General features: G+C 52.4%; 1 protein-coding gene across 2 annotated transcripts in view; it reads left to right on the top strand.

Annotated features, from left to right (window-relative positions):
* The window catches only part of SCN4A (sodium voltage-gated channel alpha subunit 4), a 53,398-nt gene that overhangs the window by 10,095 nt on the left and 28,334 nt on the right, over positions 1–14,969 (top strand). For both annotated transcript variants that reach the window (XM_070390076.1, XM_005911094.3), the window contains exons 2-7: positions 9,244–9,899; positions 9,989–10,107; positions 10,257–10,346; positions 10,611–10,739; positions 11,219–11,310; positions 13,568–13,882. In XM_070390076.1, coding sequence (XP_070246177.1) covers positions 9,627–9,899; positions 9,989–10,107; positions 10,257–10,346; positions 10,611–10,739; positions 11,219–11,310; positions 13,568–13,882 — 1,018 coding nt within the window. In that variant the 5' untranslated portion in view covers positions 9,244–9,626. The remainder of the gene's footprint in view (positions 1–9,243; positions 9,900–9,988; positions 10,108–10,256; positions 10,347–10,610; positions 10,740–11,218; positions 11,311–13,567; positions 13,883–14,969) is intronic.

Raw genomic sequence — 14,969 nt, 5'->3', positions numbered from 1 at the left:
ATGAGAAGAGGTTCCTCCAGGCCCTCAAACACCCCATCTCTGAGGCCAGAGACTGATCCTGTGGCTGGTGGAAGGAGGATTTGAGGTGTCACATGGCTCCCTTTACTCCAGGCTGGACTTGAGGGGCCATGTGGTGATCTGCCTGCAAGACACCCAACCCACTGACATGGGACATTATCAGTGCTTGTCCCTGCCAGAAAGTCGCCGTGCATACACCCCAGATGTCTTTTCATTCTCCGCTGGGGCCACTGCAAACAGCACAGCTTGTCATTCTGTTCTAGACACACTCTTAGGATGAGTAGGGGCCACCTACACACTGGCCAATGTAAGCAACCCAGCACCCCTGGGAGGGCTTTCCAAACCAGGGAGATGATGTCCAGACTCCCAGATGTGGTCTTCAAGGCCCTGGCCTAGCTGCCCAGCCCACTTCCCCAAGGCCCATAAACAGAGATTCCCTGGTGGCTCAATGGTAAAGAATCCCCCAGTCAATGCAGGAGACGTGGGTTCAATCCCTGCTCCAGGAAGATCCCACATGCCACGAGGCAACTAAGCCCATGCTCCCACGACTACTGAACCTGTGCTCCAGAGCCCAGGAGCCGCGACTACTGAGCCCGTGAGCTACAACTACTGAAGCCCACATGCCCTAGAGCCCATGTTCCACCACAAGAGAAGCCACCGCAACGAGAAGCCTGCTCACTGCAACTAGAAAGTAGGCCCCACTCAACAGCTAGAGAAAAGCCCACACGGCAACAAAGACCCAGTGCAAACAGAAATAAATAATTTTTTTAAAGCCCATAAACAGATTCCAAACCCTCCCAAGACTGACACAGGATAGCTCCCTAGGTCCTGCTTCTGCATTTGCTCTGGCTGTCCCTTCTTCCTAGAGTGTCCTTCCCTTTCACTTGCCTGCACCCATAACTCCCTCATCCTTTGTGACTCAACTGAAAAGGCACATCTTTCCTTTCCCTGGTCTGGAAGTCCCCACTCAGCCACCCGAACTCCCGTAGCACAGTCAATTCCCTTCTTTATTTATTTATCTTTATTGGAATATAATTGCTTTATAATATTGTGTTAGTTTCTGCTCCCTTCTTTAGGGCGGACATCTCTGTCTCCTCATATCATAGCTTCTGTGCCCTTGTCTCCCCAGCTATCAACTCTCGGAAGGCAGGATGCATAGCTGGTGCATCTTTATGTCCTACTCAGGGCTAGCTCAGCTTCTGACTTAGGAACAGAATGAATGGATGGACGGGTGGGTAGACGGATGGATGAAACCTTTCAGAATCCATCTTATTCCAAGAAAGATCTATATCCAAGCCTCATCCACTCACTGAGTGTCTGCCAAGTGCCCAGGCCTGGGACCAGCCGTGGTGATCTGGACAGAGTTCCTGCTCTCTCGGCATTTTGGTCTGGTGAAGGAGATAAACAAAGAAATTAGGCCAATAAACAAGTGATTAAGAATTATGATAAATAATGTCAAGGAAAATACATCATCATGTATTTGGAAAGTACAAGGACTAGGACAGAGAGATGAGGAGGAGAAGTCCTCTTGGAGAAGGGACATTAGAGGCTTGATGGGAAAGTGAGCAGGAAGAGCCATGTGAAGAGATAGGAGACAAGAGCTCCAGAGAGAGCAAAGATCCAAAGGCAGACATGAGTTCAGTGGTCAAGAAGCTGGAAGGAGGCCGGAAGGACTGGGGCAGAGTCAGCAGGGAGAATAGATCAGCAGACAAAGGTGAAGAGGTATAGACAGAGGCTGGATCACCAGGGCCTTGGAGGCCACCAAAAGAAGTTTAGGTTTTATTCTAAGCACAATAGGACATTACTGGAGAAATTTAAGCAGGAGAAACAATATGATTAGTTTCTTATTTTTAAAACAGTACCCACTGAGACCTCCCGTGATCCACTGGCTAAGATCTTATGTTCTCAAGGCAGGGGCCCAGATTTGATTTCTGGTCAGGGAGCTAGATCCCACAGGCCACCACTAATGATCCTGCCACAACGAAGATAGAAGATCCTGCGTGCCGCAACTAAGACCTGGCACAGATAAATAAATAAAATATTTTTTTTAATGTTTACATAAACCAGCACCCACTGCTTCTTTACTAGACTGGTTTGGAGAGGGCAGGGGCAAAAGCAGGCAGCTATTGCAAGAAAATGTTGTGATACGGACCGGGGTGGGTGAGGGGAAACAGAAGTTGTGTGTTTTGGAGATGTTATTAATAGAACTTTGGACAGGCCGAATATAGAGATGAGGGAGAAGAAGAATTCACAAAGACGTCTCAGCTTTTGATTTGAGCAAATTTGAGGCTTGGATGGATGGTGGTACCATCTCCTGGGTTGAGGAAGAGGGTGAAAAAGACAGTGACCTTGAGAAACCTAACCTTGCGGTTGATATCAGAAATGTGGGCGGTCTTGGGTGGACTGTGTCCTGAAGCTTAATAGTTGCCTGTAACCCCTTTCGGGAGTGAAACCTCTTCTCCATAGTGGCTGTACCAGTTTACATTCCCACCAATAGTGTAGTAGGGTACCTTTTTCTCCACACCCTCTCCAGAATTATTTATCTAGACTTTTTAGCAATGTTGAATACTTCTTCATGTGCATTTTGGTCATCTGTATATCTTCTTTGGAGAAATGTCTATTTAGATCTTCTGCCCATTTTTTATTGGATTATCTGTTTGAGAATATATTTCTGTTATCTTTTTATTTTATATTGGAGTATAGTTGATGTGGGGCTTCCCTGATGGCTCAGTGGTAAAGAATCCGCCTGCCAATACAGGAGATGAGGGGTCGATCCCTGGGTCAGAGGATCTGCTGGAGAAGGAAATGGCAACCCACTCCAGGATTCTTCCCTGGGAAATCCCATGGACAGAGGAGCCTGGCAAGCTATAGTCCATGGAGTTGCAGAAAGTGTCAGACAGGACTTAGGGTCTACACAGCAACAACACACTTGATTTACAATGTTATGTTAGTTTCGGGTGTACAGCAAAGTGGTTCAGTTATACATATACATGTATCTCTTCTTTTTCAAATTCTTTTCCCATTAGGTTGTTACATATTATTGAGCAGAGTTGTCTGTGCTATAAGCAGGTCCCTGGGCAAATGTTTCATTCCAGATGCTATTGGTTGCTTGCCTATTATTATCCACATAGTGGGGTCCAGTAGCCAGTTGAGTATTTCAGTCTAGAGTTCAGAGGAGAGAGTTACCATACTCCTATAACACAATCTACAGTCATAGGAATGATGCCATCCAGACCCAGACAGAGCCCTGGGGCGAGGAAGAGGGACAAACACAAAGGTCATTGAGAAGGAACAGCCAGAGAGGCAGGAAGTCAAGCATGGGTGAGCTGTCATGGAGGCTGAGCGGGTAGAGCCTGCCCAGAAGCGGGCCACGGCCAACTGGGTTGAATGTTTCTAAGAGGTTGAGGGAGGTGAAGACAGAAACGTGTGCAGCAGACTTGGCAGCATCGAGACTGCTAGTGACTTGACAAAAGCCACTTCCGTGGAGTGTGGGAGGTGACACACGCCAGGTTGGAGTGTTTTGGAGAGGGAATAAAAGGTAAGGAAGTAAAGACAGCTGGTGTAGACACTTTCCAAGAAGTTTGTCCATGAAGAGAGGCAGAAAAATAGAGCGAGAGTGAAGGGAGGTGAGAGTTCCCTTGGGGTCCGCAGCTAAGACTCTGTACTCCCAATGCAGGGGACCTGGGTTGGTTCCATCCCTGGTTAGGGAATTAGATCTCACATGCCATGTCTCTAAGATCCTGCATGCCACAACTTAAAAAAAAAAAAAAAATTCCATCTGCCACAACGAAGATCGAAGATCCTTGTGCCTCAGCTAAGATCCGGTGCAGCCAGATAAATCAATAAAAATAAAACATCTCTTTAAAAAGAAGGAAGGGAGGCGTGGAGACAGGAGGGTGCTTTCTGTCACCGCTACCATTATTTTGAAGATGGGAAAGCCTGGTCACTGAGAGGGAGGGGCTGGTGGTGGGAGAAGGAGAAGATACATAAAGGAGGAGGCCCTTTGGAAGACAAGTGGAATGAGGGGCCCAAGCTGAAGTGGAAGTCCTGGTCTTGCCTCTTCTGTTGGTAGGATGGAGGAGGAAGAGGCGGGCAGTGAGGCTAGGTCCATTGGTTTGACTGTGTGTCATGGATCCTGTGTGTGAAGACTGAGACCAAGTCATCAGCTGGGAGCACTGTGGAGAGGATGGGGAGGGGACAGTTGGAGGAAAGAAGAGAAAGCACGAAATAGTTCTCAAAAAGAAGAAAAGTGAGACTCACAGGGAAACCTATACTTGGAGTGTGGCACTCAGGGAAAACCTGGGCTTATAATCACAAAGGCAATGGGAACCCAGCCAGGTCCTGCCTTGGCAGCAGTAGCACCCAGCAGCTCAGGGCCCTGACTCCGGCAGAGCATAGCTGGGCTACCAGGTAGATGAAGGTTCCCGCTGGTGAGGGGCGGAGAGAAGGCTGTACTTAAGGGTATTTGCTTTTCTTTCTTTCTTTTAAAAACTGGACTGCCAGGGAAGCCCCCAAGGGAATATTTTTTACTATTATAGTGTAAGCATTTTATTGTTCAGTCGCTAAGTCATGTCCAACTCTTTGCAACCCCATGGATTGCAGTGCACCAGGCTTCCCTGTCCTTCACTATCTCCTGGTTTGCTCAAACTCATGTCCATTGAGGCAATGATGGCGTCCAACCATCTTGTCCTCTGTTGCCCCCTTCTCCTCCTGCCCTCAATCTTTTCCAATGAGTCAGCTCTTCGCATCAAGTGGCCAAAGTATTTGAGTTTCAGCTTCAGCATCAGTTCTTCCAATGCATATTCAGGGTTGATTTCCTTTAGGATTGACTGGTTTGATCTCCTTGCCATCCAAGGGACTCTCAAAAGTCTTCTCCAAAGCCACAATTCAAAAGCATTTTATTATAAAGGATAATAAAGGGTAAAAATGAAGAGCCAGATAAAAAGGTACACAGAGAGAAGTCTGGAAGGATTCCAAGCATAGACTCTTTGGTTCCCCAACAGTATTTTCAAGGAGGGATTATGATGGCTCTTGTAACTGAGGCTGGAAGAGGGAGGTGAAGTCTGAGGGGCTGATGGAGAGGGAGGAATCTCAGGGTCAAGGGCAGAAAACAAGGAGAAGCTCAAGGATTACACAACCCGGCACTTGAGCTGAGTAGTAGGAGGTGGGGGAGGGGAGTGCTCAAAGCAGCCATATCAGAGGAGATCCAGTTTCTGTTCATGATTTTAGTTCAGAGTGGGCTCAAAGGAGAAATAACTCAGGTGGAAGAGCCCTCTCATTCATTCATTCATTTGATAAACTCTTCTTCAGCATCAGGCACACAGGTGATCCAAAGGAGAAATCCACTCAGCCAGGGTCACCAGGGAAGGTGTCCTGGAGGTGGTGGTTCATGTGTAGGTTGAGCCTGGAAGGACAAATTAAAGCTTTCCAGGGTGACAAAAACAAGGAGTGCTTCAGGAGGCACGGGCTTCAGTGAAAATTTGTGTGGCCCATTTGTGAAAATGGAAGTAACATGGCTAGAGGGTGGGTGCCTGTAGAGAAGGGCTGGGTGGCGAGGCAGGAATCGGGTCATGGAGGGCCTGGGAGCCACATGGAGGAATGCAGACGCACTTTTTAAATAAACTTTTTATTATGCATTGGGGTCTAGCCGATTAACAATGTTATGATAGTTTCAGGAGAACAGCAAAGGGACTCAGCCATACATGTACATGTATCCATTGTTCCCCAAACTCCCGTTCCATGCAGGCTGCCACGTAACATTAAGCAGAGTTCCCTGTGCTTTATAGCAGGCCCTTGTTGGTTATGGACGCATTATTAATCCAGCGAAGGGTTAAGCAGAGGGTGACCTGAACAGATTTATGACTTTAGAAATGGGGGTAGAGACTTCCCTGGTGGTCCATGGTTAAGACTCCACTCTCCCAATGCAGGGGGCCGGGGTTCGATCCCTGGTCAGGGAACTAGATCCCACATGCCACAGCTAAAGATCCCTCACACTGCAACTAAGACCCAGTGCAGCCAAATAAATAAAAATAATTTTTTTAAAAAGAAATGGGGATGGTGGATTGGAGGAGAGCCAGGTGGGAGGCAGGGAGGCAGATGGGAGGCTGTTTGAATGCAGCAGGTGAGGGGTGATGAAGCACCTCCTGCAGGATGGAGAGACAGGTGGGTGCTGGAGGCAGCCTCGGCGAGGTTGGGAACTGACCAGATGTGCCACTGGGATGATTTTGGCCATCACCAACCAAAACTGTTGCCTCCACTGGCCTAGCCAAGGAGGGCATCCACCCACTCATATAACACAGCAACCAGATGCTAAGTGGCTCCAGGGCTGGTGAAGAGGGGAGGAGGAAGCAGGGAATTTAGGACCAAGTGCAAATTCCAAAGGGAGGGATGAGGAGTCCACTGGGGGCCAGCTAGGGGCCAGCAGGAGGAAGTGCCAGGCTAGCTGTGCCAGCTGTGGGTCCGGTACCAATGTGCCAGGCACCAGTTCAGGGTGACCCCAAGCCCTGGTCTCTGAGGATTCTGGTAGGGGAGACAGACACCCATCACACAAGCAGAGCATGAGTCACCATTGACCTAAGAGCTGTGAAGGCTACACAAGAAGAGGAGCCATGACTTGACCTGTCTTGGGGCCACTGCAGAGAGTGTGAACAGAAACCATGAAAGGAGGGGGATGGTGATTGTTCCCAGAGCAGAGGAGAAGGGCACAGGGAGAGGTGCCTGCTGTGAAAAACAAAACCAAAAACAGGGCTGCAGACCAGGCCTTGGAGAAGCAGCATCTTCCAGGGGCAGGAAGAAAGAGCTCACAGAGCAGATGTAGAGAGAGCAGCCTGATGGGGAGGCCTCACTCCTCTCAAGAACAAAGGCTATGGGGACTTCCCTGCTGGTCCAGTGGCTAAGGCTCAGCACTCCCAGTGCAGGGGGCCTAGGTTCGATCCCTGGTCAGGGCTTCCCAGGTGGCTCCATGGTGAAGAATCCACCTGCCAATGCAGGAGACGTAGGAGACATGGGTTCGATCCCTGGGTCAGGAAGAGCCCCTGAAGGAGGAAATGGCGATCCACTCCAATATTCTTGCCTGGAGAATCCTATGGACAGAGGAGCCTGGCAGGCTACAGTCCATAGGGTTGCAATGAGTCAGATATGACTGAGCAACTGAGCATGCACGCATGGGAAACTAGATCCCACATGCCACAAGTAAAGACTGTGCATGCCACACAAACAAATATTTCAAAAGACCAGGCAAAAATAAATTAATATTTAAAAAGAAGGAGAGGCTATGGCCGGGAGATGCTTGAGGGAGGGTCAGCTGTGCAGAGACCACCAGGTCTGACTGCTGGGGGCTCTGATGACTCTGGCCAGCAGTTTCCACCGGTGCTGGGGCCCCGGTTGGACAGTTTGTCTCTGGTTTTCTGTCATCCCACTTTGATGTTGTTGTTCAGTCTCTCGGTTGTGTCTGACTCTTTGTGACCCCATGAACTGCAGCACACCAGGCTTCCCTGTCCTTCACTGTCTCCTGGAGTTTGCTCAAACTCATGTCCATTGAGTTGGTGCCCATCCAACCATCTCATCCTCTGTCATCCCCTTCTCCTCCTGCCCTCAACCTTTTCCAGCATCAGGGTCTTTTCCAATGAGTCGGCTCTTCCCTTCAGGTGGCCAAAGTACTGGAGCTTCAGCTTCAGCATCAGTCCTTCCAATGAATATTCAGGGTTGATTCCCTTTAGGATTGATTGGTTTGATCTCCTTCACTTCGGCTCCTGTAAAGGAGGGAGGGGGCAGCATCAGGCCAGAGAATTGTGCCAAGTGGGGCCCATGAACCGGGAGGGTGCTCATTGGCCATGGTCTCTTCAGGGCCATCTGGCAGGTCAATGTCTTCTGTTCGGACAGTGAGACCAGTGATGGGGATGAAGGAGAGAAGGTGTGTGGCAAGTGGTGGGTACAATTGTGGGGTCAGTGTGAGGAGGGGTTTCAAGCTGGGTGTGCGCACTTCTGTGTGTGCACAAGTGCACACGTGCGTGTCCGTGCACACACACTCCCACGCACACGACAGGGCCGATGAGCAGCTGAGGGATGGGGCGGGCAGGAATGAGCAAAGTCATCCCCGTGGAAACACGACTCCCCGGGTGATGGGAGGGAGCAGCTGGGCAGTCAGGCAGGGGGGTGTGGCCTGCTCTGCCCAATGGTTCCGGCCGCTCCCCGGGCCGCCCTCCCCACCTGTTGACCAAGCCTGAGGAAGTGCCCGCACTGGCCTGGGCACTGCTCAGGCGTCTGGGCCCACTGTGACAGAGCTGCCCTCCGGTGTAGCCCTGGGTATCTTTGGGGCTTCTGTCCATGGGGGCCTTGGGAAGGCTGTGTGTGACCAGGTGGCTGGGGTGTCCCTGCGTCCGTCTCCCCAGGGCCTTTGCCATAAGTTCCACAAAGAACAGGCTCAAGAAGGCTTTGGGCGAGGAGAGGGGTAGTAGCAACCAAGGGACTGGCCAGAAGACACAGTGTGTTGCTCTTATGGGCCTCCAAGCCTCCTAGTAGGCGCCCCTCTATCCGCCCGGTTCATACAGGGACCACCAGCCAAAAGCAGTCCCTGGGAGCTCCAGTCCTGCCCCCACCATTGAAACTGTCTGTCTCTTTCTCCCCAGGACCTTACCCGTGTGTCCTGCTCTTCCATGTTAACACCTGCAGGCTCTCCTGACATGGCCCCACACACACACCTTGCATTTTCTTGCTCCAGTTCTCCCTCCCTGCCCATAGGTTAGATCCCATGGGTCGTGGAGGAGGAAGCTATTGGGACTATCCCCAGAGCCTGGGAATCTTCCTTCTTCCCGCTCCCCATCCAGCATCACACCTCCCCAAAGCTCAGGTCAAGGCGCTACATGTTCACACATCTTCCTTGTCTTCTCCCTCCAGGCAAGATATGGTGAATAGTGGCAGGTACACGCACTCTCCTCCTTCATGCCCCAGGCAGACATCACTAATCAATCCCAGCAGTCTCCTTGCACCGAGTCTGTCTCCAGCCCACATGGTCTTTGCCCACATCTCCAAGCAGCCAAGAGCAGCTGGTCCACATCAGCCCTCAAGATGAAATCCGTTTGCCATTCCTGCTTTAGGCTGACCCCGCCGGGGCCCTCACCTCGGCCCATCCTCTGGGTCTGCCCTCATATCCGATTCCTTTCTGTTTCACTGCAGGGTCGAGGTCACAGGGCTATAGCCAGCTGTGGTTTTCTCTGTTCCCCGTAGGCCGAAGCCACACAGTTCCCAGAACTCGGGCCCAGGAGGCAGTTGAAGGCACGGGGGCGTTGGCCACAAGTCCCCAAGGGAGAAGAGGACCTGGTTGGTTTTCTGTCAGTGCAGAGGGGAGCCAACCCCCTGCTGGGGCGAGTGTGGTGCAGGGCTCGGGGGGTGATGCTCTGTGTCCAGCATTTGTGCAATAGCAGCACCCGCAGGCACACCCTCCAGTTCCGACAGCGCCAACCTGCCCGCCCTGGCCCCAGGGCAGGCGGGAGGTGAGTAGCGGGACCGCAGGCCCAGGGCGGGGTGGCTGCCCAGCACCCCGGGGGCTGCACGCTACAGCTGCCCCAGCTGCCCGCTGCCCTGCTGGCCCCTGAGCCCAGGATGCGAAGATGGCCAAGGCGTCTCTGCCCACGGTGGTGCCTCTGGGCCCCGAGAGCCTACGCCCCTTCACCCGGGAGTCCCTGGCAGCCATAGAGCGCCGGGTGTTGGAGGAGGAGGCCCGGCAGTTGCGGAACAAGCAGATGGAGATCGAGGAAACCGAGCAGAAGCCGCGCAGCGACATGGAGGCTGGCAAGAACCTGCCGCTCATCTACGGGGACCCCCCGCCGGAGCTCATTGGTATCCCCCTGGAGGATCTGGATCCCTACTACAGCGACAAGAAGGTCCGCGCCGGGGAGGCCTCCCTCCACCTGTCTGTCTCTGATCCATCCGTCTGCCTGTCCCAGGCCTCACAGCTCTCTCCCTGCCGCAGACCTTCATCGTGCTCAACAAGGGCAAGTCCATCTTCCGCTTCTCAGCCACTCCTGCTCTCTACATCCTGAGCCCCTTCAGCATCGTCAGACGCTGCGCTATCAAGGTGCTCATCCACTCATATCCTGGAGGAGTGGGGCGAGCGCAGGGGCGGGGAAAGGCAGGCAGGGGTCAGGGATGGGCAAGAACGGGGCGCTCTGGGTGAGGAGGCCCTCTGTCCTCCTCTCCTCCCCACCTGCTCCCTCACTTTCCTTGACCCTCCCCCCAACGCTGTTCAGCATGTTCATTATGATCACCATCCTGACCAACTGCGTGTTCATGACCATGAGCGACCCGCCTTCCTGGTCCAAGCACGTGGAGTAAGTGCCCCGCCCCCACTTCCCCTGGTTCCCCAGTGTCTCCGCTGGGAAGATGCCCCAAATGACCATTGCTCTGTGTTCCAGGGGGACAAACACTGTCCCTGTCACTCCATCAGCGCCCTAAGTCCCCAGAGTGGCACACATCGCCACTCTCAACGATGTCCTCAGCCCCCCGGGCCCTCCCTCCCAGGAGGCCCGCCTCTGCCACCCACATCCTGGCCCAGGTGTGACACGCCTGGCCCTGGCCTGCCCTCTCCCTGCCAGGTACACCTTCACAGGGATCTACACCTTCGAGTCCCTCATCAAGATCCTGGCCCGAGGCTTCTGCATCGATGACTTCACATTCCTCCGGGATCCCTGGAACTGGCTGGACTTCAGCGTCATCATGATGGCGTGAGCAGGGGTCCCCGGGGGGTGTCGGGAGGCTGATGCGAGGGAAAGGAGGGGGCCAGCCCTTGGAGAGGGCAGCTGAGTGGGCTGGGTGACCCTCTGAGGCTGGGCTGCAGGGCTGTGGTCTGGCGTGCAGACAGTGGGCTGCACCTTTCCAGGAGCTGTCACTCTCCGGGTCTGACTTGGAAGATGTCCATCCGGGTGCCCCTCCACACAGTACATACGACCTGGGCCCCCAGGCCCCCACCCACTGGGAGAACTGGGCTGCCCTTGCCACTCCCCCACGCCTCAGCAAAGCCCCTGCAGTGTCTTTCCCACCTCTTGGGCCCCAGTAGGAGCCTGTGGTCCCTGACCTGTCCCCTTGCATCTCCACAGTAACTCCAAATACAAGGATTCCTTGGGAATCCTCGTTCTGGGGCTCGTTCTGCGCCATTACCCACCCCTTGGCTCTGACACAGCCCTTGCCCCCAACCCCCACCCAGGTACCTGACGGAATTTGTGGACTTGGGCAACATCTCAGCGCTGAGAACCTTCCGGGTGCTGCGGGCCCTGAAAACCATCACGGTCATCCCAGGTACAGGGGAGGAGCAGGGACCCTTTGCCTGGGCCAGCTGGCCTGCCCCCTCACCCATGTCTGGAACGGTGCACTCAAGTTCTGGGAGCCTGACCCAGGGTCATAACCGTCCCAGGTGGCGTAGCACCCACATCAAAGCCTGGACACAGAGTTGGGGGGTCCAGTGTGTCTACAGGGAGAAGAAGAGGCCCCAAGTGGGAGGATGGGCTTTGAGAGGCAGCATAGCAAAGTGGTTAGAGCACAGACTCTGGAGCCAGACTGCCTGGGTTCAAGTCCCATCTCTACCACTTCCTGACTTTGACCTTGGTTAAACGGCTACCCTGTCTGCTTCAGTTTCCATATCTGTAAACTGGGAATAATGACAGTACTGCTCACTCAGTTATTATGAGAATTCAAAGCCTTGATAGCAATAAGGTGCTTCAAGCCATGCCTGGCACTGGGAGGTCATGGTGGTTTAATCCCTAAGTCGTGTCCGACTCTTGGCAACCCCATGGACTCTAGCTCACCAGGCTTCTCTGTTCATGGGATTCTCCAGGCAAGAACACCGGAGTGGGTTACCATCTCCTTCTCCAGGGGATCTTCCCCACCCAGGGATCGAACCTGAGTCCCCTGCATTGCAGGGAATTCTTTACCAACTGAGCTACCAGGGAAGCCCTGGCATAGGGTTCATGTTTTAAATAAAATAAACAGACTGGGTAGAGCAGAGCACTCCAGCTGAGACACAGAGGGACTCAGTGATGGAAAGTCCACACCCTGAGAGCTCAACAGTGAACCCACCACATACCCACTGAGCCATGAGGCCAAGGCAGTTCCAAAGTAATGCATCGAGAAAAGCATGAAATAAATAGAATCTGGATCATCCAGACCCTCAAAAAACCATGTGAAGAAACTGGAGAAGGTTCATTAAAGGAGAGAAGTGTAGTCACTCAGTCATGTCCAACTTTTTGCAACTCCATGGACTGTAGCCAGCCAGGCTCATCTGTCCATGGAATTCTCTAGGCAAGAATACTGGAGTGGGTTGCCATTTCCTTCTCCAAAAGGAGAGAAAGATGATCTGAAAGGCATGGAGAACAGGCTTTGGGAGACAGGGAAGGTGTCTTAATGCTAGGAAGTACCTTAGTTTTCTCTAGTCCAAAGCCCTTGTGAATTGCAGTAGAGGAAGGAGGGACCCCCCAGAGAGAAGGCAACACGGCATGTTAGCCACTGAGTCGAGGCCACAATACCTGCCCTCACTGCACACTTCTGCATCCTCAGAGCCCGTAGGGCTTTTATGATGAAGCTGCTGAGCATCTGTCTTCATACCAGGATAAGAAAAGGAAATAAATATTGAAGTGAGAGACACCCTGATTAGGCCCAAGGAAGAAGTTATGGTTCTTCCATAAATGATGGAATCTAAGCCTGAAATTCTATACAATCATGCTATGCCTTTGCTGGTTCAGAGGGGCAGAATGTGATGATATTGCAAAGTCAGCCTAGAGCTTCTCAGAGTGAACCCTGCTGTTCCTTGGGTGTTAACAGGCTAAAAGAGAAAGGGTTCTGTGTCAAATAAGGTGAAACGTGGTATTAAAAAGTTTTTGTTTCTGCAGAACTTTTCCCAGCCTCTGGTAGGATAATCTACATAAGGACCCTCCAGAAGGGTATCACAGGGTTGGTTGTTGTTGTTGTTGAATCGCTAAGTGGTGTCTGACTCTTTTCGACCCTATGGACTGTATGTAGCCTACCAGGCTCCTCTATCCATGGGATTCTCTGAGCAAGAATACTGGAGTGGCTGCTATGCCCTCCTCAAGGGGATCTTTCTGACCCAGGGATCAAACCCACATCTCGTTCATTGGCAGGCAGATTTTTTATCACTGAGCAACTATGGAAGTGCTACAGAGTTCAGCCTTCCAAAAACACGATTGAGCCCCTTTCATGAAGGGCGCAGCTTGTGAGATTAGTGTTCTGTGAACACTTTGGGAGTCCTGACTTAGTGACATTTATTAAGTTACACTGTGTGCCTGAATGTTGTTGCTCTCCTGTGTTAGGCAACACCTGTGGAGTCTTCATAGTCCATTCTTCTAGTGGCTGAGATTTGGTGGCCATTGGAAGGCTCAAGACGGAGATTGTAGTCAGAGATAGATGGGGCTGATTTGGGAAGGCTTCAGGGAAGTAGCGCCGTAAGTAAGCCAAGGCTGGAAGGAGATGGAGCAGGCAGAGGCTCGGAGGGGCTGAGTCAGTGAGTCACCCCCTGCCACACTCTCCCGCTCTCTGTGATCAGGGCTGAAGACCATCGTGGGGGCCCTGATCCAGTCGGTAAAAAAACTCTCGGACGTGATGATCCTCACTGTCTTCTGCCTGAGCGTCTTTGCCCTGGTGGGGCTGCAGCTCTTCATGGGAAACCTGCGGCAGAAGTGTGTGCGCTGGCCCCCGCCCTTCAATGACACCAACTCCACGTGGTATGGCAACGACACGTGGTATGGCAACGACACCTGGGGCGGCAATGACACCTGGGGCGGCAACGACACCTGGGGCGGCCAGGAGAGCTGGGCCGGCAACTATACCTTTGACTGGGATGCCTACATCAGTGATGAAGGTAAGAAGGGAGGGTGGGAGGCCAGTGGGGTCTTTCCTAGCCCCATTGGCAGCCCTTGTGTGAGACAAAGAACATGAGGAAGGGGCTTCCCGGGTGGTCCAGTGGCTAAGACTCCATGCTCCCAACGCAGCGGGGCCCGGATTTGATCCCTGGGTGGGGGAACTAGATCCCACGTGCCCCAACTAAGTTCTCATGCTGCAACTAAAAATCCAGCATGCTGCAATGAAGGTCCCATGTGCTAAGACCCCACGTGGCCAAATACATAAATAATTAAAAAAAAAAAAAAAAAAAAGATCATGGGGAAGACCTGAGTGTAAATCCATCACATAACAGCTCGGGCAACCTCTGACAAATTGCTTCATCTTCCTGACTCTCAGAATCTTTACCTATAAAATAAAGACCACAATGCTTCTCTCAAGTTTCCCTGGTGGCTCAGTGGTTAAGAATCTACCTGCTAATGCAGGAAACCTGGGTTTGATCCCTGGTTGGAAAGACCCCTGGAGAAGGAAATGACAATCTGCTCTAGTATTCTTGCCTGCGAAATCCCATGGACAGAGGAGCCCGGCGGGCTACAATCTATGGGGTTGCAAAAGAGTCGAACCCAACTTGGCAACTAAACAACAACAGCTACCCTCTCAAAGGGTTTACAGCAAACAAGGGTAACAGCAAACACCAAATTGTTTGGAAAATCCTAAAGCTTTGGCTAGGAAAAGCAACAATCCCGATGTGCGGGCTCCTTGTTCTCCTTCATCGTCCTGGCAGGGCCAGCAGCAGGCACCCACATCCCGTTCACATACCCAGACTTCACAGGCGCACACACACAAGAGAGCGTTCTCATGAAGCCACTCCTAGTCCACACGGAGCCTCCTGGCAGCTTAGAAAATGGACATGGAGTCGCCAGCTTAGAAATGCCACCTTCTTCAACTTGGCATCCTGGATTCTAGCCCCCCACTCACTCCTCCACTGGGGGTCCCGCTCAGGTATGTGGTAGCCCCAGGCACACGCATACATGTCCCCCCATCTCCCTCTGTACCCCCACTATACCCCCCACAAGGCACTGCGCTGACAGTAAAATGTATCTACCCAG

This window comes from Bos mutus, chromosome 19 (assembly GCF_027580195.1).
Source record: "Bos mutus isolate GX-2022 chromosome 19, NWIPB_WYAK_1.1, whole genome shotgun sequence".
NCBI classification, from domain to species: domain Eukaryota; kingdom Metazoa; phylum Chordata; class Mammalia; order Artiodactyla; family Bovidae; genus Bos; species Bos mutus.
The sequence above is the reverse complement of the archived record's forward strand: the minus strand, read 5'-3'. Positions and strand labels throughout refer to the sequence as shown.